The 25,385-nt window shown below is 37.5% G+C and overlaps 1 protein-coding gene across 1 annotated transcript in view; it reads left to right on the forward strand.

Moving 5' to 3' along the window:
• insra (insulin receptor a) overlaps nucleotides 1-25,385 on the forward strand; it is a 65,489-nt gene that overhangs the window by 12,012 nt on the left and 28,092 nt on the right. Inside the window, 2 exon segments of the mRNA XM_017309891.1 lie at nucleotides 1,975-2,523; nucleotides 24,017-24,341. Coding sequence (XP_017165380.1) covers nucleotides 1,975-2,523; nucleotides 24,017-24,341 — 874 coding nt within the window.

Consider the following 25,385-nt stretch of genomic DNA (forward strand, 5'->3'; position numbering starts at 1 on the left):
CACATCGGAGGGCTCACCGAGTCACACACCTACAGCTGTGTGGACCCATGAACTGGAAAACCGAGGCAGGAGTGTGGCTTGAGTAGCACCTGCAGAGGGAATAATCTTTATTGCCTTCGTTGTTTATGTTGCTATGTCAGAGGGAACATGTGCTGGGGAGATTTAGAGCAGGGGAAGTTGAGCTAATATTTACCAATTTTTTAATTTGTTTCATGGAAGACGCTAAGATAAATTTAGCAGAATGTTTGAAGGCAATACTGGATCATGTGCAGAGTACGTTCACGGAAAATGTCTTGAATTAATTTTATTTTATTGATATTCTGGAAGCCACAGTACATGGTCAGAACAAAACTCGGCTATGAAATATTAAGGTCAGGATTCAAACACAGGACTTTTTCTGCAAGACAACCGTCCTAAAACTAGGATTTGTTTAAAGAAAATTATGAACAAGGCAGACAGAATAAATCCTGGGGTTGTTGTAAACAATTATTTTAGTAATTGAGTAATTTATCAATTAGTCTGACGATTAATTGAGTAATTAAATAATAAAAAAAATCAATTCCGCAGTTGCTATTTAAGCTAGTATGAGAAATGTATGAAAGAGAAAATGCTAGTAAATAATTCAGTTTTTTAAAAGAAAACATGTAATTGCTGAAAATGTAGTACGATTGAAACATCACATTTAGTCTCAAGTTTGAAATATAAACAAAACTTTTTTTTAAATTAAACATTTCACCTTAACCTTTACAAATTACAATGCAAACTAAAATGGAGGTTTTAGTAAAATTCAGTTTACTAAGTTTAAAGTATGAAAAAACTTTAGAAAATATTTCTAAACTATATTTTATTTTTTACACAACATTACTCTTTTTTTATATTTTCTATTTAGTTTATCCCACACATAAACATCTTTTACTCCATAGCTGCTAACAGCCCATTGATAGCTTATTGGCAAAAATGACAAATAATAATCCAATCAGAACATGGTGCACTAATAATAAAACATAATTTAATGTAGCTTTGAATTTTAATAACTGTGGTCCTCTAATTATTCGATGAGTGGTTATAGCTCCAGATGGAACATGGAAAGATGATGGATGAAAATCTTTAAATGTGAGTCTAGTGAATCATCGGACTGTGGAAATACTTTTTTTTTCTTTTTTAGGATTCTTCTTCTTTTTTGGGTGGGGGGAGGTCTGGAGCATTTTTTTGTAAAATATTTAGGCTGTCTGGTGATGTGATTTGTGTTTGGAGGGATTGTCAGATTCATAATGGCTGGCCACAGGATTATGTTTTTAGTACAGTTGGAAATGGAGACAGAAAAAATGCAGCCAAACTGCGCAATAGCAGTCGAGGAATTCTCATCAAGCAGGATTTGTGTGTCTGGGTGAGGACAGGCAAAACTACAGATCTACAGCTGGTGCAAATACACAAGCATTAGTATATCAGCTGCCCACACAGACATATTTTTCTTCATGCATTACCAAATGTTTTTCTTTTTTTTTATTTTTTTTTTTAGGTTTTTATAGTTGTTGTGATTTGCAGGAGAAGCTCCACAACACAGCGTAACCAGGGATGTGCGCAGCGTGCTTGATGACAGCATTCCATATTTGACAGTAGCTCACAGGCAGATATGTGGTTGCTAAACAAAATGTCATCTTCAATGGTCTGTTCTTTGTCAGAGCCAGAGACACCACCACATGTTTGAAGATAAAACATTCTCTCTAATTATCCGAAGGTTGATTTTTATATTCCTCCCCCTATGAGGCCTTGTCCTGTTTACAGAGCAGACATCTGGTGAAATTCAGCAGACAACTGCACAAGAATAAACCTACGACAATACTTAACTTTAACCTATAAAAAAAAGGGCAGTTTACTTAATATTGCTTCACAGAGTACTCCTTTGTCCTTGTTTTTGTCCATTTAAAGCCCAATTTACAAAAAAAATGTTTCTCCATTTTCTTGTATCTTCAGTTTGTTCGAGCAAGGACATCCGCAACAATGCGACCAACCTGCGAAAGCTCGAGAACTGTACTGTGATCGAAGGCCACCTGAAGATCTTGCTCATGTTTGGGACCAAACCCAAGGACTTCCAAGGCCTGACCTTCCCCAAGCTGAGGGTGGTCACCGACTACCTGCTGCTCTTCAGAGTCTACGGCCTGGAGAGTCTCAGCAGCCTCTTCCCCAACCTGACAGTCATCCGAGGCAACAACCTGTTCTTCAACTACGCCCTGGTGATATTCGAGATGCTCCAGCTCAGAGAAATCGGCCTCCACAGCTTGATGAATATCACCAGAGGCGCCGTGAGGATCGAGAAGAACCCGGACCTCTGCTACCTGTCCACCCTGGACTGGTCGAAGATCCTCGACTCGGTGGAGGACAACTACATCGTGGCCAACAAAAACGACAGAGAGTGCGGCGACGTCTGCCCAGGGGCGTCGATCGGAAAGACCACCTGTCCATCGACGACCATCAACGGGCATTTCAGCGAACGCTGCTGGACTCAGAGTCACTGTCAACGAAGTAAGCAGCCTTTTCCTATCATCCAACATTAATATAATCTCTAAAGAAATATATTTATTTCTGTCTTGGCAGACTTGATTGTAGAGCTTTATATCATGCAGGGCTGCAATTTTTTCTAATCAGTTATTCTGGCAATTAATCAATTAATGTAGATTTTTCATTTAACCACTTTAGCATTTTTTATACTATATTAAAATACATTAAGATGCAAATAAACAAATAATTCAATCCTGTTTTTAAAAAAGAAAATAGACATTTTATTGCATAAAATTCAATAGCGTAGCTTTGCGGTTAAAATAATATTTCTAATATGGGTAGAGAATATTTACAAAGGTTTTCTTTAATCTTAAATGAAAAATGTATAAATATTTTGTACAGTTTGGCTTAATTATTGCTTTGAATATGATGTTCCTTCAACAAATGGCCCTTTTTGAGTCTGTATACTCCAGTTAACGATTAATCTATTACTAAATTAGTTGATGATTATTTTATTAATAGGCTCCTTGTGATTAATCCGATTAATATAAAAGACTTGTGAGATAGGATTTCAGACAATTTGAGCAATTAATGAATGTAAATTGTGTCAGAATTGCTAATTTAATGAATGGAAATGACTTTTGGGAAATTACAGTACAGCTATGAATTCACATCCAGCAAGCTGGAACTGGTATTTTCTTATTGGTGTTTGGTGTGAACGCACCATTAGTAAGTCCTATTTTGAACCTTTTTTTCCAGGTTTGTGTGTAATATTTGATTCAAGATGCTGCCTATGCATGTTGGTGTTGTTGTGGGAGCCGAATACGTTATCAGAAAATGCGGTTTTAATCAAAATGCAGCCACAGGCAAAGCACATTTTGTCCCATTAACACAAATGGGAAGGGCGGTGTTTAATACAGTTAAAGTTTTGTATAAACATTTAATCATCATTAAGTTATGATGAGGTAACCCCCTGTCTAGACTGGGAATAACTTGTTTATAATGTAACAAAATAATACACTATTTTGATGAAACATGTATTTTATGGGTGAGTTTTTTAGATAACTATGGGATATATTTGCAGCTCTTCAAATCACTTTCAGATTCTTTTTGGCTAGTAAAAGATGTTTAAATTTAGGCAAGTTTACTGAACACTTTTGGACGTTTAAAGTTATATCAAATAGCGTCTGAAAACCAATTTATTTCGACGAGCATTTCTTATTTTTTTGCTGCAGCTCTTACCTGCTATTTACAGATTCTGGAAGACAATAAATGAAACGACAAAAAATGTGGGTGAGTCAAATTGAATGTCAGTGTGTCACAAAAAACTTTCAAGTGGATTCAAGACAAAACACTTTTGTGTTTTTGATATTTAAATGTCAGAGCTGTGTTGTGTGTTGGTATAAACAATTAGGCCAGGTTCTGTGTCAGAGCAGCTGAAACCCAGCTCCACATAGCGACACCTTGCCAGTCATTCTGTGAACTTTTCTCCCCGTCGACTGCAGCCTTCCTGTTGCTCAGCTGAAAGGGGTGAAGAAGTTCGACATCCAGACATATTTATTTTACTCTTCTGCCGCTGTGTTTACTGTAAAACAAAAAGCTGGCGTCATGCAGATGAAAGGTTGAAATGTCGCTAAGAACACAAACTTTCCTGTTTGTTCTCTTATTATTATTGTTTGAAATTTAGACACCTACAATTATTCAGCGTTTTGTTTGAACAGCTTGGTTTGTCGTTCGTAGTTGCCTACGAATGATTTCCTAGTTGTGCCAGTTTATGAAAGGGAATTAAGACCAGATGATGACGGGAAAGCGCTGCCTTTCAGTCATGGGGAGGGATTTTGTTCAGGCAGGACCTGTGGTCCTGTGGTCTGGGACCTGCGGTTTTCTGCCTACTTTCGCTAAAGCATGAAAAGACCCGTTAAGCACCAGCGAGAACCACAGGACGACTGCGAAACATACAGTATCCTCCTCTGATCTGCGCTGTTGCTACTTTTAGCACATCTCCAGTCTTTAATCAAAGACATTTTGCACCATATATGTATATATAATACAATGTAAATTAACGCCTACTCACATTAACACCTCATTTTCAGAAAATGATTCAGAGAATTACAGAGACAAAGTGCTGGTTAGCCACAGCAAATGTCTTTTTTTTTTTTGAAGAAACAAAACAGCAACATTTAAACGGAACCTAATAAAATAAGGAACTCTAAATGGTTTATGCCAGATGTGTCATTGATTTCATGATGGAAAAGCTTTATTTTGCTCTAAACACGTAACATAATCCACCTTATCTTCAATTAGCTCCTCATTGGTGTACTGTACAATAAGGTGAATTGTATAAAAATACAAGATTTAGTGTTAAATTCCAGGATGAAATGTGAGAAAATGAATGATTTTATAAATGAATTCTGGTTCATTTATAACAATTTTGTTGTTAAAATATCTCTTAGATGACCAGGAAACTCAAAAATACTTGCAAATACACACAGCCAGCTATACAGAAGGGTCTTTAGATCAAAGTGGTTCTGGTATTAGACTTGGACTAGCAGTAGATCCAGTTCATAGTCGTTTCTATTAAAACATACCAAAGGATCAATTTTGTTTTCACAGTCAAAGGTCCCGGTAATAACTTCCTCATAATGCAAAGCGTTGCCTTAGACCACAGATTAATCGTTTTTAAATGAAAAAAACTGGATCGAATAAGTTTTAAAAACACCCTTATTGACTTAAAATGAACTGTTCCTATGAATTAATTTACAAACATTTGTATTTGACTTAGGAAGAATATGTCATGACTAGTGAAAAATAAGAGCGAATCAGCTTTTTTTTGTATTTTAGTAATCAGACTTTCTATTAAGGTTGAAGGCCAGTTTTTAGGCAGATTCTCCTTTATCGAACGCAGAGGTTCCCAAACTGTGGGGCGTGCCCCCTAGGGGGGGCGCCATGCCATTGCAGGGGGGGCGCGGGAAGCGGTATGGATGAATGAAAAAAAACTAAAAAACGATGAACACTGTATGCGCTGGGGTTTTACCTTAGAATGACCAACTTTCTGTTATTCCTATGTCAATTTGATACAGTAGGGGCTTCTGCACTTATCTGTGTCCTCTGTCACTGTTTTCAGCAGTTAAAACTGTATAAGCCGTTCTTAACACGTTGTGACCTGTATTTCCGAGCTGCCTTTAAACACAACATGAGCGCTACGACGCTTGTGCTGGGTTTACACCTGTGTGGCAGCGACGGAGACCTGCTACTGCTGCTGCACTCAGGCGTGTGTTAGAATCATGGCAGCAAACCAGCAAAAACGTAAAGAACTTTTTACAGTTTTCCCTCCAAACCAACTGGCTGAGTTGAGTAAAGCTGTTGGATGCAGCAGTGATGTGCGGTGAGGTTCATAGCTGGTGAGGCACTGACTTAATCATAATCAGATTTACAAATCTAGACCCCATGCAAGTTATTGTTTACAAAAGAAAATTTTGCGCATGCGGACAATGCTGGAGGGAAAAAAGGCTATTCCTTTACATGCCATCCATAGCCGCGCTGTCGCCGTAGAATAATTCCGTTAACGCAATCAAACTTGGACGAAGATATTATTTGTGCTGTGCTCCACAGCAAAGGGAAAAATCGTTAAAGAACAACTCAAAACCACGTCTCGCTCTCTGTATCAGCGCAGCTACAAGCAGACTCGTTGCCATAGCAACTGACAACAATGCCACAAAAAATAAAACACTCAGATATTTCCCACACAAAGAGCAGAACATTCAATCTGTTGCAGTAGTGTGGTTTTAGGCTTAATGATTACTTTGGGATTATTAATTAGTGATTGCTGTAGTAAGAGGAGAAATCTATAAATATATCACTGCACTTGACTTTACTGCATGGCTAGCTGCTAGCTCGCTGTTACTGTCTCTTACTCTGTAATTGTGGAGTCATAATGTTTGGGATCATGAGCGCCCTCTGCCCTGAGGCAAAAGAACTGTCACCTCGAATCTGTTCTACAGCTCGCTGCTGCATCGCCGGCTTGGCTTCCGAACATTGAATGGGAAACTGCAAACATTTGGCGATTTTGAAGAAAAACTCATTAGAATTGGTTAAGTTAAATGAAAAATAGGCACTTTTTAATACAAACCACAGGGTGACGATAGCAATATAAATTATTTTATCATTATATATTATTTTTCCACGATGACAGGTGCCTCCCCTGACTGCACATCACTGGGATGCAGGTAATGTTAGCTAAACTATGACTAGCTAATATCAACACAGCACCTTAAGCTTAACAAGTAGCCTCTAGGTTACTGACAATGTTGTCTATGTTCAGCTACTTCAATTCATTTTGCCCCCAAAATAAGTTGATCAACCTCCACACCCCCACCACTCACACACATCATTCAACCAGGTAGCCTCTCCATTTTGGTAATCCACAGGGGGGGGCCCAGGAGAAAAAGTTTGGGAACCACTGATCTAACATTTGTATTAGCACATATAACGGCACTCAAAATAGGTATTTGTGGCCTTCCTGTTGTAAGTAGCAGAGTTGAAATTTCACTGTGTGTGCCTGAGAGAAACTCTAAAATTTTTACCCTTTGATCTGAGTTTTCTAGCTCTGCTCTACCTTCATGTTATCTGCTAGAAGTCCCACTCTCTCACAGCCTAAATATTTCCTTTTAAGAAGCTTCCCAAGTGTATGTGCTTCCTCAGACTGTAGTTTTTAACATCTTTTAAATCGTAGCGTCCACACCAAAGAACGGTGTTACTACAACCTGAAAGAGCTTGGTTAGATGTGGTTACTGCCTGGAAAAAGACACAAAAATGTTTCTGTCCACTCTGTCAATTGTTGAGAAACGAGATATTTACTACCTGTTGCTCGTTGTTCTCTCGTCTCCCCAGGTTCGTAAATGTCGTGTGTAAAAGTGAAACCACAAAGACAGCAGTCACTGTTGAACTTCACAATCAACCAGAATGTATTCAAACAATCAAATGTATAAAATCACACCAACAGCTCAACATAATCATCAGAAACCAAAGCCACAAAAAAGAAAATTAATTACCTTAGGAAAATACAACAATACGTAGACGTGCCTTCGGAGGCCACTGCGTGTGGCAGATAAAACAGTTGCACAAAAGTGATCTGACCAGCTGTTTTAGCTCAATTTCTTTCATATGAAGGCGTGTTTCTACTGTCTGATGCGTTCTGATGTAACGTTTAGAGGTGGTCTCAAACGGCCCCTAATGACATGTTGCTGTTTGCACACCAGAGACCATGCAGGTGTTTACCAAGGCCAAGGGATGAATTCATCGCTGCCTAAGATATCCTCCCTGCACATTTTCCCAGGGTACGAACAATAGATGTGTTCATTTTCATACAGAAACATTTTACTCAAGAAAGTGGGAGCAAAGTTTATCAGCTATCTGTGTTTCTCATTTCAAACTGCCTCAAACTGGTTACTGAACCCACAGAGCTCTCCTGACCTCTGACCCAGTGCATTAAACTGCAGATTTTGATTATAAAAATTGCCACGTTTCATATAATATCTTCAAACTCTTATAAAACAGACATGAGCAGTTTCAATACCAAAACATCTGCTGCACTCAATATTTTCTGATTAGTTTTCAACGTCTTTGGTTATAATGAACTAAAACATTTTCAGATGAATATATGACTTATAGACTCTTAAGAATGTGATCTAATATAATAAACTACTGATTAGACTAATTTTAATCAAATTGGGATCATTATATCTAAGTAAAATGTCCTACTGATTAAGTTTAATATTAATTAATCTAAATCTAACCAAAATTGAGGACTACTCAATACAATCATGATCCATCTAATATTTCCACATGCACTAAAGTTAATCATTAAAACTAGCAGAATTAAACTAATATTTCCAGCACAATATTTAATCCTGATCAATCTGAAAACCATCCAACTTAGGTTTTTCAGTCCTAAGTTGTGACAGGGGCACAATACTGTGCCCCTGTCACAGTATTGTGTATCTGGCTTTTATTTTGAAGGTTCTGAAAGACATGATGCAATAGGAAAATATTGCTTCCATATTGCTTTCCAACTAAAGTCAAACTGTAGTCTAAAGGAATTGATCCACAAATTGTTTGGCTATGCTGGAAATGTTCTCTGGAAAGTCAAATACCTGCTCACAACGCAGCAGAACACTGTGAAAAACACACGCACATGTTCCACCACAAGGCAGCACATGTTCCACCTTCATTTCCTTATGTTTACAGCCATGTAACAGGAGCCTGTGAAAATACTAGCATGGGCATCAAACTTGGATACATTTTACAATCAACTTAAGGAAATGCTGAACCTAGATTAGTATTGAAACTGCTCTGCCTTTAATCAAAAGACATTTCAGATTGACATTTGAACTAAAACTATGTTATGGCATAATATAGATTCTATGGAGGTAGAAACGGGACTAGGCAATAAATCAATAACTGTATATATCGTGATAGACATGTGGTCAGTGTGAATAGAAATTACGTCTCATAAAATGTTAATTAATTTCACTGAACTCTGATTCAGAACCACACAGCGTTCTGGGAGATGTAGGCAGAGGAAAAGCTTTAGTCTCTCAATATTTCATGGTGTGTTAAGCAAAAGTTGGTGGCATCAATTAACTGACTCACTCTGTGGTTGCCTAGCAACAACCTGTAACTGGCGCAGCAGCAGTTTAAGGTTTCACCATCGTGCCTCATAACTGTTTAAAGATAAAAAAATAAAAAACAATGCAGTGGCGTGAAAATTGTGGATAAAACAAGAAAGGTCATGACACCAGTTTGGGCAGCTTTTCAGATATTTAAAACAACAAAAAAAAACAAATAAGTAATTATCAATATTGACTGATACGACATGGTTATATCGTGATGCGTTTTTCAGCCATGGTCTGAAACTTTGGTAATATTATGGAACTTTAATTTATTTGTTTTATTTGCCCCCAAATAACACAAATATTCACCTGGCTGACAACTATGCCAATATCTGCTATAAGCTGCTGCTACGATTATGACTTATACTTTAAAAACATTAGCAAGAGGTCTGGCAAATTTATTTGGAATGGCACATAATCTCAAAATAAAAACTATGTATGAACCCTGACAAATCTGCCCTGCGTGGAAACGTCTCTGCTACTGGCTTTCACCAAGCAACACCCCACAAATTAACCTGACTATCCCAGGTGGCTCGTATTTTACACACATTATTGAATGAGAGCTTAATTATCCGCTCTCAGCTGGAGACGAGACACTCAAAGGAGCTTGTGCTCCTCCTTTCCTGCTGCAGCTCTCTCCTGTGTTTGGGATTGCTGGACTTATTACATATTTAATGAGGATCCCTTAAGATGATCAACATCTCTCCGCTGAGTCCCAATTCTCTGACCGGATTGGCATTTTGTTCAGTTGAAGCATTTGTAGCGCCTCGATCTGCTAGGTGTTGGGTTTTCATGACCGCTTATTGCTGTGAATGAGTGAGGTTAGGTAAGGACAAGACCTTTACTCCATACGGAGGGTCCAAATTTACACTCAGTACATGTCACATGCCTCTCCACCAATCACAAGAGGGACTTTGATGGGTTTGGAAGGGTCTGTGTGAATGTGTGGACCAGTAACTCGCACTATAAATCTCATGGGGGACACAACCTCTGCATCTGTGCAGACAGACGACGGCCTTTGTTTGTCCTTGTTGCTTGGATACGGGGGGGTAACACTGCGGTGTAATCGTGGATATGAACACATCCGTCATCCATCCTGGCCATATCGGAAGGAAAAGCGTGGCGGCCGATCATCATGCGGGCGAGAGGATGGGACCTGTTGTAGTATAAACCTTGGTCAACCTCGCCGCTGACCTTGCAGCGGCTCCCACACGTCAGCCAGCACTGGCGCCACAGTCCGTTTCCACTCCAAACAATGGCGGTTGTAGAAGTTCACCAAGAGCTCTCTTCAATTGTTTCCTGCCTTTGTTGGTCTGCTTCCCTTCTGAAGTTATGAATGGACGCCAAGGCCTTACTTGAGGTCTCGGTAGCATAAAATACTAATATGTGACCCTTGGAGGTCAGCAGGACAAATTTGGCTACTAGTGAAGCAATCCGTGAGAAAATTGTGGGTTTTTTTGTTTTGTTTTTTTGGGGAGGGGGATGTACCTTGAACCTACAGGGATATTTTAATCAGAATAACACATTTTGCTGGATGATAAATTGCGATTAAACAATAATATTGTTGTTTTGAGACCATTTTCAAGTAATTTAATGGTAATGGCAACATTGACACATTCTCAAAGATCAATAAATTTTCAATTCTAATGAACATTTAAAACAGTAACTAGAAGACATTTTAAATATACAAAATAAACAAATAAAATGAATTATGAAGTCTCCATAAACAAAATTGTCCTTTTAAAAAGTGATAGTTGAGACCAATTCACCATACTGAAAAATTTTGTCATCCAATTTTTGTCAGAAAGAGAAAAACAATAAATCATGCAAATAGAAATTGAGCTTGTTTTATTTATCAGGCGATTAATTGATGTATTGGTTATTGCGACAGGCCTAGCTGTTACAGGACCTAATACAAGAAGTCAATTTTAAATATTCAAAAGAGAAGTAAAAAATGTTTTATTCAATCTGATGAAACAGCTTTCCAGATATAAGTCCTGCTCATTTCTGCTAGATTGATTTGCCGTCACTTTCTGACACAGACTGACAGAAGTTTGTTAAAACATCTCAACCTTTGCCATTACTAACGCCTAAAGGCCAAACAAGGTGCTCTAAAGTACAGCGGTTCATTTCCTATTGCTGTTAAAAGGCCCGGGTTGTGTCACTGGTGAAAAATATAACTAATTGTAACCATTTTTCTGTACAGTTCAAGTGAAAAGTAAAAACTTCAGAGCTGTAATATTGCAGATTCATAATACTTTTGTGCTAATACTTTTTGTAATCTGATTATTAATTGGATAAAAAAATTGGCACATTCTGCAGATGTTTCATCTAACCACTTAGGTTTGTTACTGAATATTAGAAATACATTAAATAAAGAAATAATTAAATTCCTTTTTTAAATAAGAACATTGTACTGTCTAAAATGCAATAATTATTTGTAGCAAAGGCGATGCATCTGCAGCTAAAGACACTTCTGATATCAAAATGTAAAAAACTTAGGGCTTTCTGCTTGACTCATCATCAATACAGAGTAGCGATGATTTGTTTATTTTGTTATTTTTTTTAATCTTCAATGCAAAATAAATATATTTGTGTACAGTTTTGGCTTACTTACTGCTCTCTGGGTAGTGTTCTTTCACCAAATAACCTTTTTTGAATCTGTTTATATAACTGATTACTCAATTAGTTGACGATTAATCACGATTAATCAGATTAATTGATTCAGCTCTCTGCTCCATAAAGCCATATAAATTTAAGTCACTTCCGCGCCTTTCCTGTTATTTCGTTAAAAAGACTCTTATAAGAATTTTAGGATTCAAAGTTTGATGTGTTTACTTTAAAAAGAGTAAACTTAGAAACCTCTAGAATATTTTAGATTCTGCACTAACGCAGCGTTGAGGCGAGATTCTTTAGGATCGGCTCATACCTGAGGGTTGTAAATGAGTAAAGCTTTTCACTTGAAGCTGCTGTTTATTTGAATTGCCCCTGGCAACGCTTGAAATGCACACCAGCCAAGTGTGTCACCCACTTGTCATTCTATGTACAGCGCTGAGGCAGTTATGTTAAGAGGTAACTGGAGCTTCAGTTTTTGGGACCGTATATCCAAAACGTTGGACTGATTTACTGCTGCAGGAATTTTGGTTGATAATCATCGGTGCAGAAGAAGACACCCAGACAAGATGAGACAAATTCAAGTTGTAACAATATGCTTCCTGGTTTTTCCCCCTCTTGTCCAACTTTAGCAGTGTGAGCTACTCTTCTCTACAAGCCTTCAGCTCGCCTCTAAGCTCCCTTCACACACACCACATAAGTTCTTTTCTTTAAGCTGACTTAACCACTCTGGCACTCGCGCTTGTGGAGTTGCACCCTGCAAACCCTCTCCACGCAGCTATTGGAGCCTTTCCCATGGAATCTCAGACATTTCAGGCATTTGTTAAAGCTGAGCAGCCGACAGGCGTTTCTCCACCGATGAACTCGCTCACCACAGCCGTTCAGTTTCAAACGGATTGCTGCTGTTTTGATGATAGTATAATCATGTTTCTTTTCATCTGGTGCAAAAGACGTGCAGCTTAGTTTCATGAAAACTGTATTAGCTGCGTATGCTTTCTGTTGCCACATGTTTCAATATAAAGAATCCGTTTGTTAAAGTAGACAGTATAAATGTAATTATCAATAATAATGCGTGTAATGGTAAGTATTGCCTTTTAGCCTATTCTTTTTATCCATTTTTCTTTTCATGTCTACAACATGACACTAAAATATAACTAAACTAGAACTAATATAACAAATAGAATTTTAGTGTATTTTACTTACACAAAAGTAAAATACACTAAACCTTTTGTAAAAAAAAGTTTACAAAAAGAGCTGCAGATATTTTAAAATCTGCATTTTAAAATATCTGCATCTCTTTTAGTAAACTTTTTTTCTTCTTATTATTTTAAACCTAAAAATTACAACAAATTTGCTGTGGTTGGTATTTAGCAAGAATTATAAGTTGTTTTTTTATTAAAAAAGGTTACATAACAGTTTTATTTACATGACTGAGAAAATTTCTGTTTGGATTGTAAAGGTTGCAGATCCCAGGACTAAACATGCTTTTTCTCAAAAGTAAATATTCACAGTAATATGAAATAAAGTTTGTTGTCAGTATTTTATGTTGCAATAACAATTTTAAGCTTCAGCTGTAAACAAAAACAGAAAAAAAGGTTATATGTTATGTACAATGAAAATATATTCTTGGATTAACATAAATCCAGCCCTGAAGAAAAAAAATATTTTCAAAAAGTGGTCCTTTTTGAAAAGTTGGTTGCCCAGTCCTAGATGCAATCTTTTTTTTTWAAAATCTAATCTTAATGGTTTTGTTAGGAGCAACGATGCTAAAGCTTTGTATTTACAGCCATCTATAGTTGCAGAAGAAGAGCAGAAGATCCCAAACCTTTGTTTTGATCAATTTGAGTGTTGGTGCCCAGTTTATACCCACTTTTCCATCCTAATCTTTTTACCAGGTCAAACATGTTGTTGCAAAAATAGATTAAAAAGGACATACTCTTTGTTCTCACAAATTACATTACCACTCCTCCCCGTCTGTTCAAAAGTTTAAATACAATGGAAAATAGTTGACATTAAACAAAAAAAAAACGCACCACTTGATGTTGCATTAAGAACAAATCAGTGTTTGATGTCATTACCCAGACAAAGTTGAGCATTAGGGAAGTCATTATTTATTATTTTACCCTGACGCTGATATCCGGAAGGAAATGAAGATTCAAGGCCGCGCCGTGCGTCATTTGCCTGCCAAACAGGCGACGTAATTGCCCATCAATGAGAACACGGTGTTTATCATTTCTATTCCGGTCACGGACGAGCTAGATATCCTGCGTTTTGGATGACGGCGGCGTCGGGCCGACATTAAAAACAAAAAGTGCTTTTCCATGTTGTTGATGTGTTTTTGTTCTATTAGCGGAGGCAGGAGCCAGTTAATGAAGTTGTTTACGGTCCCTGTTGCTCCCAGAGTCGCCTTAACCGTGCCCTGCTGCCGCCGTTGAGTCAGGCCATCCAACAAGTGGAAATAAAACTGGTGATCATCCCTTGGTTTTATAAAGTCACTGCTTTTCTGCCTTCATGCTTGATAGGATTCTTTGCACATTGTTTGTGTTTGTTGTGTGATCTATAATTTGGTTTTCCAAAGTTTCTTCATTATTGTCTTCTTTAAGTAGTGCTCACAGTCAGGTTTTGTTAATTCAGACGAAATCATTTTGTCAAGCCACCACCTTTCACCACCTTTACCTTCTAGTTGCAACAACTTTCTTTAACCTGCAGATGTGTAAAACCGGATTTTAACTTTTGCTAATCTCATGGTTTAATTTCTTTTTCCTTTATGAACCAAAACCTCAAACGGTGATTATAATCTGGAACTTCCTCAGAATGAAATGTTGCTAAATATCTGGTGCAAGTTTTGTTGTTTTAGTTTAATACAGAACTATTTTCTGAATTTCTAGGCAGTCTGGAAAAGCAGGAATTGGATTTAAATATTTCACAGATCTGAATAAATGGGAAAAGAGACATATTTCCATTTGTCCGCCAGTACATTCATCTACATGTCCATCTGTTTCATCTCCCTTTACGTCTATAATTTGTGCAGTAAAATTAAAAGTAAAAGGTAATCTGAACTGGTATCTTTATGGAAATTTTTAGCAGTTAAATGATCAAAGTGTATTATAATCCTGGTGGGCCTCCAGGCTTTACTTGTACCCCACCAGACTAAGCATTGCTTTTTTATTTAAGTCTTTTTAAAATGTTTGCATTTTTTAAGACTTTGTAGTTGGCGTTCAGGTGTTAATCTTCCAATCTTTCAATAACGCATAATTATAAAGTGATATTTTCAAATTTCCTGTCAGCTTTAAACATTTTGTAACTCAAAAACACGACAGGCTGCTGGACTGCCCTAACACGCAACACCTGGCCTTAGCAAGTTTCCTGGGGGAAACCTTGAAAGTTAATGTTTAGCTCAAATATTAAACATTTGACATACTAATTACATTTTATTTTCACATTATACCAAATTGGTAGATGCAAAATTTGTCTGTTGCACAAAAACAAGCACGAAAAGCTCTGATGTAACTAGAAAGATGTATTTTTGTCTTTGCACAGTTTGACTTAAGATAGAAGCTAATCTAATCTCATGCTATAATTTCTTTTTCTTTTAGCCAAAACCTCAAACAGGTATTATAATCTGGAGCTTCCTAAAATAGCAACATTTCTAAGTGTCTGAAGCAGCATCTTTTTCTATCACATTTATTCTTATGCTGAGTTATTATTTGCAGAAATGAGCTGCACAAGTCAACTTTCAAAGTATTTTTACCATTATAAATGTTCAGTATTGTATTACAGGGGTGGAAAAAGCGTGGTTATATTTCTGAAAACATTCACAGGTGGTGTTCGGTTTTGGGAAATGGTTGCAGTGACGAAACAATCCGTTGTGATGGTTTGCTGAATATGTGAAGATGCAGTGATGAGCAACCGACTCTGCGCTTGATACAGTTGAAAGCTACGTTTACCAGAAACTGATGACTTATTCATGAAGAATGAATCACGTTTTGTTTATTGATCTCTTTATATTTCAAACTTTCACTTCACTACATATTGAGAGCAAAGTGGAAATAAAGTCAAATTATTTGTTTGTGTCCTCAAACTTAGCCAATAAAGCTGATTATGATTTATCTTTTGCTTTTAGGATGGAATGATACTATTAAAATGCAAAAATGTGGTCTCCACTGTGAATTTATAACAAACCTTCTATAATAATGGCATAAAACCTTATTTGGTTAAATATCCTAGCAAGTAGCACCTCAAGCACTCGTGTTATGTCACTTATTAACAAGCTTCTGGCCTGATATTTGCCCATTCGTCTTGTGATGAGTCAAGCTGACATAAAGTTCTTGCTTTCTGGCACAAACCAGGTTTTTAAACAAACCTGATAAGAGTTTCAGTGGGACTGAGGTTCAATCCACTCCAACAGCTTAACATCAGCCAGCTGTCTCCAGTCCAAAACCCAGTTTCACTCCCTACTTAGGATTATTGTCAAATGAGACAACGTTTGGGCCATTTTAGTTCACATGATGGTTAAAAAAGCGAGAACATTTTGAGTGTTGAATCCAATTAGCTGGTAATTTGAGGTGAAGTTCAAAAAGATTGAGGGTAGTCATCCTTTTTCAAAACTTTTCCCCATTTAGGGGAATACACCATTATCACTTCCAGCAAAAAATCCCACAACAATCCTGCTAGTAATTTGCTTAACTGCATGATGTAACAGAACAATCACTGAAAAACTGGCTTTGTAAGTAACATTTAAGAATTTGTAATTGAAATAAAAGCCAAGTTCAGTGCCAACCAGTAAACCGACCCAATTATGCACAGGTTCTAGAGGTATTCCAGCTCGTTGAGGGCTGAAAAAGTGTAGATGAGGTGATAAATTACATACATCTGAATAAAATTAGGTTTTATGAAATAGTACAAATAGATTTAAATGTGTTGATTAAAGAAAATTAGTAAAATGATAAGGAGTTGTGTGTTGGTTTGAGGCAGGGGTGTCTAAATCATTTTCAGTTTGGGCTGTATCAAAAATCTGAATGTTCCTAAAGGGCCGGTTGTGCCAGAATATATTGATAAAACAAATTAAACTGTTAAAATATCAATAAATGGCTGTTCCTCCAGGATTTGGTGATTGTTTTAGTGTTTTTTTACAATCAAAATTACAGATTTTGCGGTGCCAACTTGGAAATGTTTGTAAGGAATTTTTACTAATGTAGGATGCTAAATGTGACTTTTTATACTTGTATCAATTACAGTCTTTAAAATCAAGAAAGGTTGAGGGAGCAGTCACTTAAACTCAATGTTTTTGACCAATTTTGAGAAAATTTGAAGTAAAATAAAAAAAAACCATGTGGAGACTTGTTGATTTTGTGTGAATTTTGCAGATTTATTGATGTAATTGATCTAGAGGGCCACATAGAAAGCTACAGCGGGCCAGATTTGGCCCTCGGGCCTTGAGTTTGACATCTGTGGTCAAACTTTAAGGTGTTGTATTTGGATTTACTCTGCTGGAGTTTAACAGTTTTTCTACAAGGTGGGATGCCAAGATTTAGGTTTTATTGTCTGATCAGACTAACAAAATCACCATTTCCTCCTAAATTTGGAGTAATAAATTTGGATTTAAACATTTAATTCAATGTTTAAACTGCTAACCTGTCTTGTTTTCACCCATCTCAGTGAGGAATGAGGCTTCAAACATCTTCTGTTTATTCCTTTTCTCACTCTGGTTCTAACTTTTCAGCCATGTGTCTCCCTAAAGCCTTTTTTCTTCTGGCCTTCAGTAAAAACTTTCTTTCATAAGAAGCTAAATGCTACCCTTGTCATTGCCGTGGAATTTTAATTGGCAGCCAGCGCTCCACCACGTCCCTGTTTGCCATGTTCTCTGATCCAAAGTGATTGCAACCCAAATAGTCTGAGTGCGCTGTTGTTTCATCGCTGCCTTAAAAGAAGACTAAAAAAGGAAAATTGCTCCAGAAACATTCTGGTTTGTGAAATTCTCAGACTCCCTATTTTTTCATGGATGTAATCCAGGAGTTTCAGCTCAGAGTTATCTAAGATTGCATAAACAGGTTGGTGTTTGTTTAGTGTTTTAAGATTCAGCATTTTTGGCTGTTTAGCACTCTTTTCTGCCTTTCTACTTGTCCCAACKTGGTGGATCTCATATTGGCACATGGCGCAGATCGCTTCATTCGCCCTCATGCTGGCAGCAGTGTGTATTCTTCTTGGTCGCCTCAGAGCCTGAAGCGCTGTTGGTTTGTTGTTGCAGCCTGTTTTAAAGCCTCGGGGATCGGGGGTCTCATTTTGCAGCCCTACTCCGCCTCCATTCCCACCGAAGCCTCGGCTAATGCGATAAGGAGCCAGGCATTTCTGCAGCTTTTTTGCTCGGCCTTCATGTGATCCTGCTGTACTTTGGACAAGCTGCATAACAGGAGATCGGTCAGAACCCGACCGGTGTCAGTGGAACCAGACTAGGAGGACAAGAGACAACAGGTCTAAATCCAACTGTCTTTTGAAAACTTGCATTGATTTATTGTTGCTTGATGATTGTACCAGTGGAAGATAAAGCATGAAGATGCTGACGGGGCCCAACTGGAGTGGACTAATGCTGGGAAAAACACCTCTGTTCTCCTTAAACCGTTACAGCTTCAGGCCTAATTATAATAACAATCCAGGAAGTTACCATGTATTTAAAGATTTGCATGTTTTAAAGGAAAGAATGTGAAATTCCCTCAAAAGGCCCCCCTCCTCATTCACAAAGATCAAAGTTGGCTTGGGTTGGCCCCTCTCTTGCAGGTCCCCAGGGTCTCAACCCTGAAAGCATTTCTGACAAGCACACAAGAAAACAAGTCCATCTCCTTCAGTGTGGTCACTCTTTTCGTTACTGTTGGAGCCTCTCAGGTTGTAAGACGGCAAATAACTTCTCAGCATCAGCTTACAGACGTGATTTTAGTTTTACAAACGGTGCTAATGGTGGAAATTAGTGGTTTATAGCGCTTCTTTCGCAGGGTCAACTCCATTAAAGTTGGCAGAAACCCACCTCTGTTGAATTTACTCAGTTTTCAAAACTCTTCAAGATAAAAGATATACACTTTTAAACTAATATTCACTACACAACCCCTGAGATTGCAATCAAAAACACCAATAATGATCCTTTCAGATCAACGGTAAGATTTTTTTTCTTTCACTTGTTAAACACGACAATGTGCTGCAATCAGAGGGCATGGGTGCTTTCAGATCATGCAGCTGGGATTACTGGAAAAAGGGGCAGAGCTAAAAGCTAAAAGGATATTTCACTGTTTTTTTATATTTTTATTCTAGTTCAACATCTAAAAATGCTCAAAAATGAACTGGATGTTTCTGCTATAAACAGAGATGCTTTGAAAACAAATGTAACCTTATGAAAAGTTAAAAAAGGAAGATTTTTAAATCTTCGTTGACATTGAATGGTCTTGAAATGAGGCATGTATTAAATTCACTTAAAATTATTCATAACACTTGTAGATTTAGTTTTAAAATTATTTCCAATCAARTAACAAGTTTGTTTTGGATCAAAAATAATATCAAGAAAACGGCAAACAATTTTAGTTATTTTTTTTATTTTTAATTTGACTAAAAATGGGATGTTGAAAATTAATTTGACTCTTTCCAATAAGCAATAGAAAATCTTAATTGCCATTACGCACACTATTTTGTGGTATTTCTTTTTGTAATGGCATAAAAGTGGCAACAAAAAACCAAACATTAAAAATGTTATTGCAGAATCTATCTATGGTGCACACAAGCTAAAACTGCTCTTAAAATAAATCTAATGAATAAAGCTGAACTACTAACCCACACAAATGTCGATATTCATTTTCTTATTAAGTAATGAAGTTATTTAAATAATAAAGGCATCAAACCTTTTAGTGAAAATACAAAGATTATTTTCAACCTAACTTCATAAAGAGATTAAACTTGGATCAGATTATTTTACATTGATTGCAGATTATTTAAACCACAATTTGGGATTTTTTTTTAAAACATTAAATTCATTCCCTAAAAACAAAAAAGGAAATCCAGGGCTATGAAAATAGATTTATGTCGCAAAAATCTGTTTTCAACTCGTTCTTCTGAGCTAAGTCAGGTTTACTGAATGTAAAATGTACGTCTTATTTTAATGAAAATAAACCAATTTTCTGTCTAGATTAAATTAGGGAGTCATCTCCACTCCATTAAATGGTAACTGCACAAATTCAGAACCAAAATCCTCCACCATCCAAGCCAATAAACTTTGATTTTAGATGTTCCTGAAATTGAAAATATTATATTTGAGTCCATAAGAATCTCCTAAAGTCATGGATGAGAGGAGAGATGATTAATGTACTGAGGCGTGGAGCTGCTCGGCCTCATAACAACAAACCATAATTGTTTTGACATGAGCGTGACCCCATTATTGTCGAACGCTCTGTTCTCCTCAACAGGAGCTTTCTTTTGTTTATGACAGCCATGCATAGTAAATAGAGACCTAAACTCAGTGAATGAGTGCAGCGCAGTGAATGCAGCGAGACTTGCTCTCATTCAGCGCCGGCTTGTTTCTGTGCGACTCTCGTGGCAGATTTTCCGTTCGCAGCTCTCCCTCTCTCGCTGTGAGGGAATAGAGAGGGTTAACGTTTGAAGCCGTCTTTCTTGGAGATGGGAGAGGCCAGTTGAATGGCTGGCTGCAGCAGCTAGTCAACACATTGGCTAAGACTGAGGGAGGATCTGCTGCTGGGTCTGTGCTGCGGCGTGGAGCGCTGGCCGAGGATCAGGAGTCTCTGCTGCGCACCGCATGTTTGTGTGCAAATATGCATGTGGGGATAGCTTTAAGAGCTGCTTTCCAAACAAATGGGAAGGGAAATAAAAGCTTCAACTTGTGTGAAGATGACTGAAAAATGAACAGTGGTTATATCATTTGTTTTTACAGCCGCGTCGCCCCGCTGTTCCCCCCTTCGCCGCCCTCTCATGTTGCCATTCTCCTCTTTCTGCTGCTCTCCACACACGCATGCGCACACACACGCATGCGCACACACACGCACGCACACACACACACACACACACACACACACACACACACACACACACACACACACACACACRCACRCACACRYACACRCATGCACRYACTCCTGCAGCTCTTCATGCTCCCCTCAGGTAATGGAAGAGGACACTGCGTTGTTTTCGTCTTCTAATGGACAAATGATGAGTTTATTCATGACACATGTCCCTACTGTCTGTGGAAACCACATTTTTTGAAACATAAAATTAGTTTTTCACACTGTTATCGTCTCAGACACCTGTAGGTAAGGTTTGACCTGTTGTCCGTCTCTAACCTCAATGACTGGCAGCCCCTCCACACACACACACACACACACACACACACACACACACACACACACACACAAACAAACACGTGCTCCGTACCGGATTTAATATGGCTTTCATGGACAAGAGGTTAATCTCCAGCGTTCAAGTTAGTCGGTGAATCCTTCATCTACGCTCGCACAATTTGTCCTCACCTACATTCAGTCGCTAGTGGCTAAACCCACCTGCAAATCAGCGCAGCCTGAAGGTTATGCAACAGTAGAGTTTCACTCTGTGCACAATCAGGCTTTAAATCAATAAAGATCAATACAGTTTGAGTTTTCTGTCACATTTACAGCAAAGAAACCAACACCATAAGATAATTTAAATTGACTAAAAAGCGATGTTAATTAGACTTGTAACTGTAACAAATTTTTTTGGACAATAAATTTATTGCGATAAATGATAATTTTCAAGTGATATAATGGTAATGATATAAAAATGCAAGAACACATTCTCAAACATCAATAAACTTTAAATGAACATTTAACACTGGAACTTTAAAAAATGTAAGAAATATAAAATAAACAGGAACGACAAATAAAATAAAATATGAAGTTTTTAACAAAAAGGATGACTTTGGTAGAATTTTTTCTATCAAAAAAAGAGAAAAGAAAAACAATAAATCACACAAATAAAAGTTATTGAGGTTGTTTTAATGTAGCATGTGATTAATTAATTTATTGTTTATTGCAGTGTTTTTCAATGTTTTTTGAGCCAAGGTACATTGTTTTAATTGAAAAAATCCAGAGGCACACCACCAACCAAAAATGTAAACAAAGATACTCTGTAGCCGCCTATATTACATATATAGTCATTCTTATCAACGTGTCTTGAATAGGAATCAAATAAACACAAAAATTTATTTTCATCATATTTTCCATTTATTTTTTCAAATTGCACGTAACACGTGTTACGACTCTTTTGAAGTGGACGTACTTCAAAACAAACGAATGACGTAATTTTAATTCTAAATTAAAATTACCACTTTCTTCATTGATTTCCAATTTTGACTTCCAATGGTTCTCTTCCTGCTAAAGAGCCCCCTGGTGGTTGAAGAACAATCCACAGAAAAGCCGCTTGTTCAAAGTGTAGGAAAGAAGCAGCAACTTATAGTCTGAAAATTGGATAATTTCACCCACTGTGCCGCAGCACAGTGTTTGAAAAACACTGATTTATTGCAACAGGCCTAGTGTAAATTATTGGTAACAAATTGGTCTGTCACACATTTTGCTGGACAATAAATTGTCCCAGAAGTTATTGCGATAAACGATAAAGATCAATAAACTTTAAATTCAAATTCAAACATTTAACACTGCAACTGGAATACATTTTATATAAAATAAAACTACAGAAACAACAAATAAAAGGAATTATGAAGGCTCTGTACACAAAATTGCCCTTCAAAAAAAGGGCTTATTGAGGTCGAAACATCAGACTGAAGACTTTTATCATCCAGTGTTTAGTAGAAAAAGAAAGAGAAAAGATGAAAAACTATAAATCATGTTAATGGAAATTTTTATTTTAATTTATCATTCATTTAACTGAACCTGTTATTCATAAATGGAGGAAACATGCTCATTGATATCTCATCAGTTACCAACAACACATTTTTATGATGTCCAATACTCTATGGAAATATTTTGTTGATTTGGAGAAAAATGTGTTGTATTGGTGTAAAATGAATACAGCGTTTCAGAAACAGGCCGTCACTCACTCAGCACCTATCGTCATTTCTGATCTACAGTCATTGGAAAGCTCTGACCAGCCAATATTGATTTTAGCTGATTCCAATCTCTCTCGAAGAACAGCAGGACATTTTTATTTTTTTTAAGCTTTGAGAGGTTATTAAATGTTTGTATGAAGCATGGAGGGTTAGAGTCCAGGTTTGTGGCATCTTTTAGCAGTGCCATAACATTTTTCAATGAGAGCATTAACAAATGTCAATAAATTAGAAAATATAATTAAATGCAGTTGGTGTGTGCAGTTCAGTGAAACAGATCTCGCTTATTTATGTGATTACAAATGGGAATGTTTCTCAAGAGGATTATTTGAGCTTGCTGGGCTATAATTGCTGTATAATTATATTATAACCTAGAAACTCCTTGTAGCTTATAAATTATGGAGTACTTGTACTTATAACAGGAGCATCTAGTTCATATGTTCACTCAACCCAAAACAGGAATTAGGGCAAACTTAAAATCCAGAGAAACTCCTTCTAGTTTATAAATCATGGCCTACTTATTCTTAAACATGGGTCTACACTTTTTTGTTTTATTCTTCTTTTATTCTTTCCTTTGGTTTGTTGTTTCTTTGTATTTCTTTCTAACTCATGTGAAGCACTTTGAATTGCCTTGTTTCTGAAAACGTGCTATAGAAATAAAATTACCTAATGCATTCACAGCCATTCAGTTACCTACAAAAAGAAGAAATAAATCATTCTTATTGTCACGTTTATCATTATCACATGAGGATGTTGCAATAAAACGTGCAAGTCTGTCGCCCAACCCGACTCTGAGAGCCACAAATTGTCCCTGGGTCACTTTGGACACCTCTGCTTTAAATACTGTTTGCAGTTTGTTCTTACTTGTTCTTACCAGTGTTCTGGATAAGTATGTGCTGCTTTAATGACCAGTGGTTGGACCCCTGCTGTCTGCAGTCAGTACGCTTGTTGCCACATGACAGATGATCCTCTGCCTTATGCTGCGAGGGATTTCTCTCCTGCTGAATGAAAGATCTCACTGTGTAACATTTCTGCGATTGTCATTTAGACTAAAAATAATATAACACATGTACATTTATGGCTTGCAAGATCTAAAATCTGCTGTTGACCCGCTCCGTCTAAAATGCATGTCTCTTCCCTCTCCACGCAGTGTGTCCTATTAACTGCACACACCGGGCCTGCACCAAGGACGACGACTGCTGCCACTACCAGTGTCTGGGCGGCTGCCTGAGGCCCAACTCGCCCAGGCACTGCGTGGCCTGCCGCGGCCTCCTGCACGAGGACAGCTGCGTGGAGCGTTGCCCAGAAAACTACTTCACCTACAAGGGCTGGCGCTGCGTCTCCCTCGCCTTCTGCCAGGATCTGCACAACAGGTGCAAGCAGGAAAAGAGCCCTGACTGCTACGAATACGTCATCCACAACGGCGCCTGCATCCCAGAGTGTCCCTCCGGCTACTCGATAGGCAACTCCTCCACGTAAGTGGACACTCGAGACGGTCTGATGGCTGCTTGATGGCCTGCAGGGAAGATGTTTAATCAGCGAAGTGTTCATTGTATGCTGCTTTAGAATAGATTTTATTTAGCATCTTTGCTCCGTAGCTCTGCTGTTTTAAGTCAAAATGTGTGCTTTTTCTTTTTTACATCACCTGTGTTTGATGTGTAATCGAAAAGAACAGAAGTGGGGCAAAAAAATTCAACATATATCAATTAAATATGGAAGGGAAAAGAATGAAGGAGGGAACAAAAGAAGAGATGAAAGGAAAATAGAAGGAAAAACAGAGAGGGAATTGGAAAAAAGTTGGAGATATCTCCAAGCTGAACCAAAGCCATCAAGCTTTTACTTTGAAAACTGCTCCTTCTGTGCTCTGCTGCAGAAAACAAGGCTCACCTCCGACTCCCACACTGAGCTCATATCGCCGTCATGTTTAATATTTAATTTTCCACTTTTAGAAAGACCAGGAAAACACCTCAAAGGGAATTTTAAAAACCGTGTTAAAGCTTAAGGTTCCTTAAAAGTCTCTAATCAGTTTATGGTAAAAATTTATATTAACTAGGGCCAGGACTCTTAATGAGATAATTACGATTGATTTAATAGATTAACATTTTTTATTTATTTGTAAATACAAAGACCCCGCCTCTCATCTGGAACGTTAGCTGGAGATGGGTCACCAGCAACCCTCCCGACCCCACTAAGGGACAAAGGGTGYACAGAAAATGGATGGATGGATGTAAATACAAAGTTTTACATAGAAAATTCCTAGGAAACATTTTGGTGTCGCTCTCTGGAACCTTTATAATGCGTTTCTGGTATGTCTGTTAATTTGACGCACAAGTGACGTCTGCAAACAACAGCAATGAACAACAAATCCACTTTTCTTTCCCCACTAGGGGTTAATTTTTGCTTCAAAACACAATCTAATGGGATGTTGGAAAATACTATTTCTGTGTGCAAATTGTGCAAAAAATTAGTTTAACCAAACTTTCCAAGTCTAAAATAGCATCTAAATGCTAAGCATGATT

This window comes from Poecilia reticulata, linkage group LG17 (assembly GCF_000633615.1).
Source record: "Poecilia reticulata strain Guanapo linkage group LG17, Guppy_female_1.0+MT, whole genome shotgun sequence".
Classification (NCBI taxonomy): Eukaryota; Metazoa; Chordata; class Actinopteri; order Cyprinodontiformes; family Poeciliidae; genus Poecilia; species Poecilia reticulata.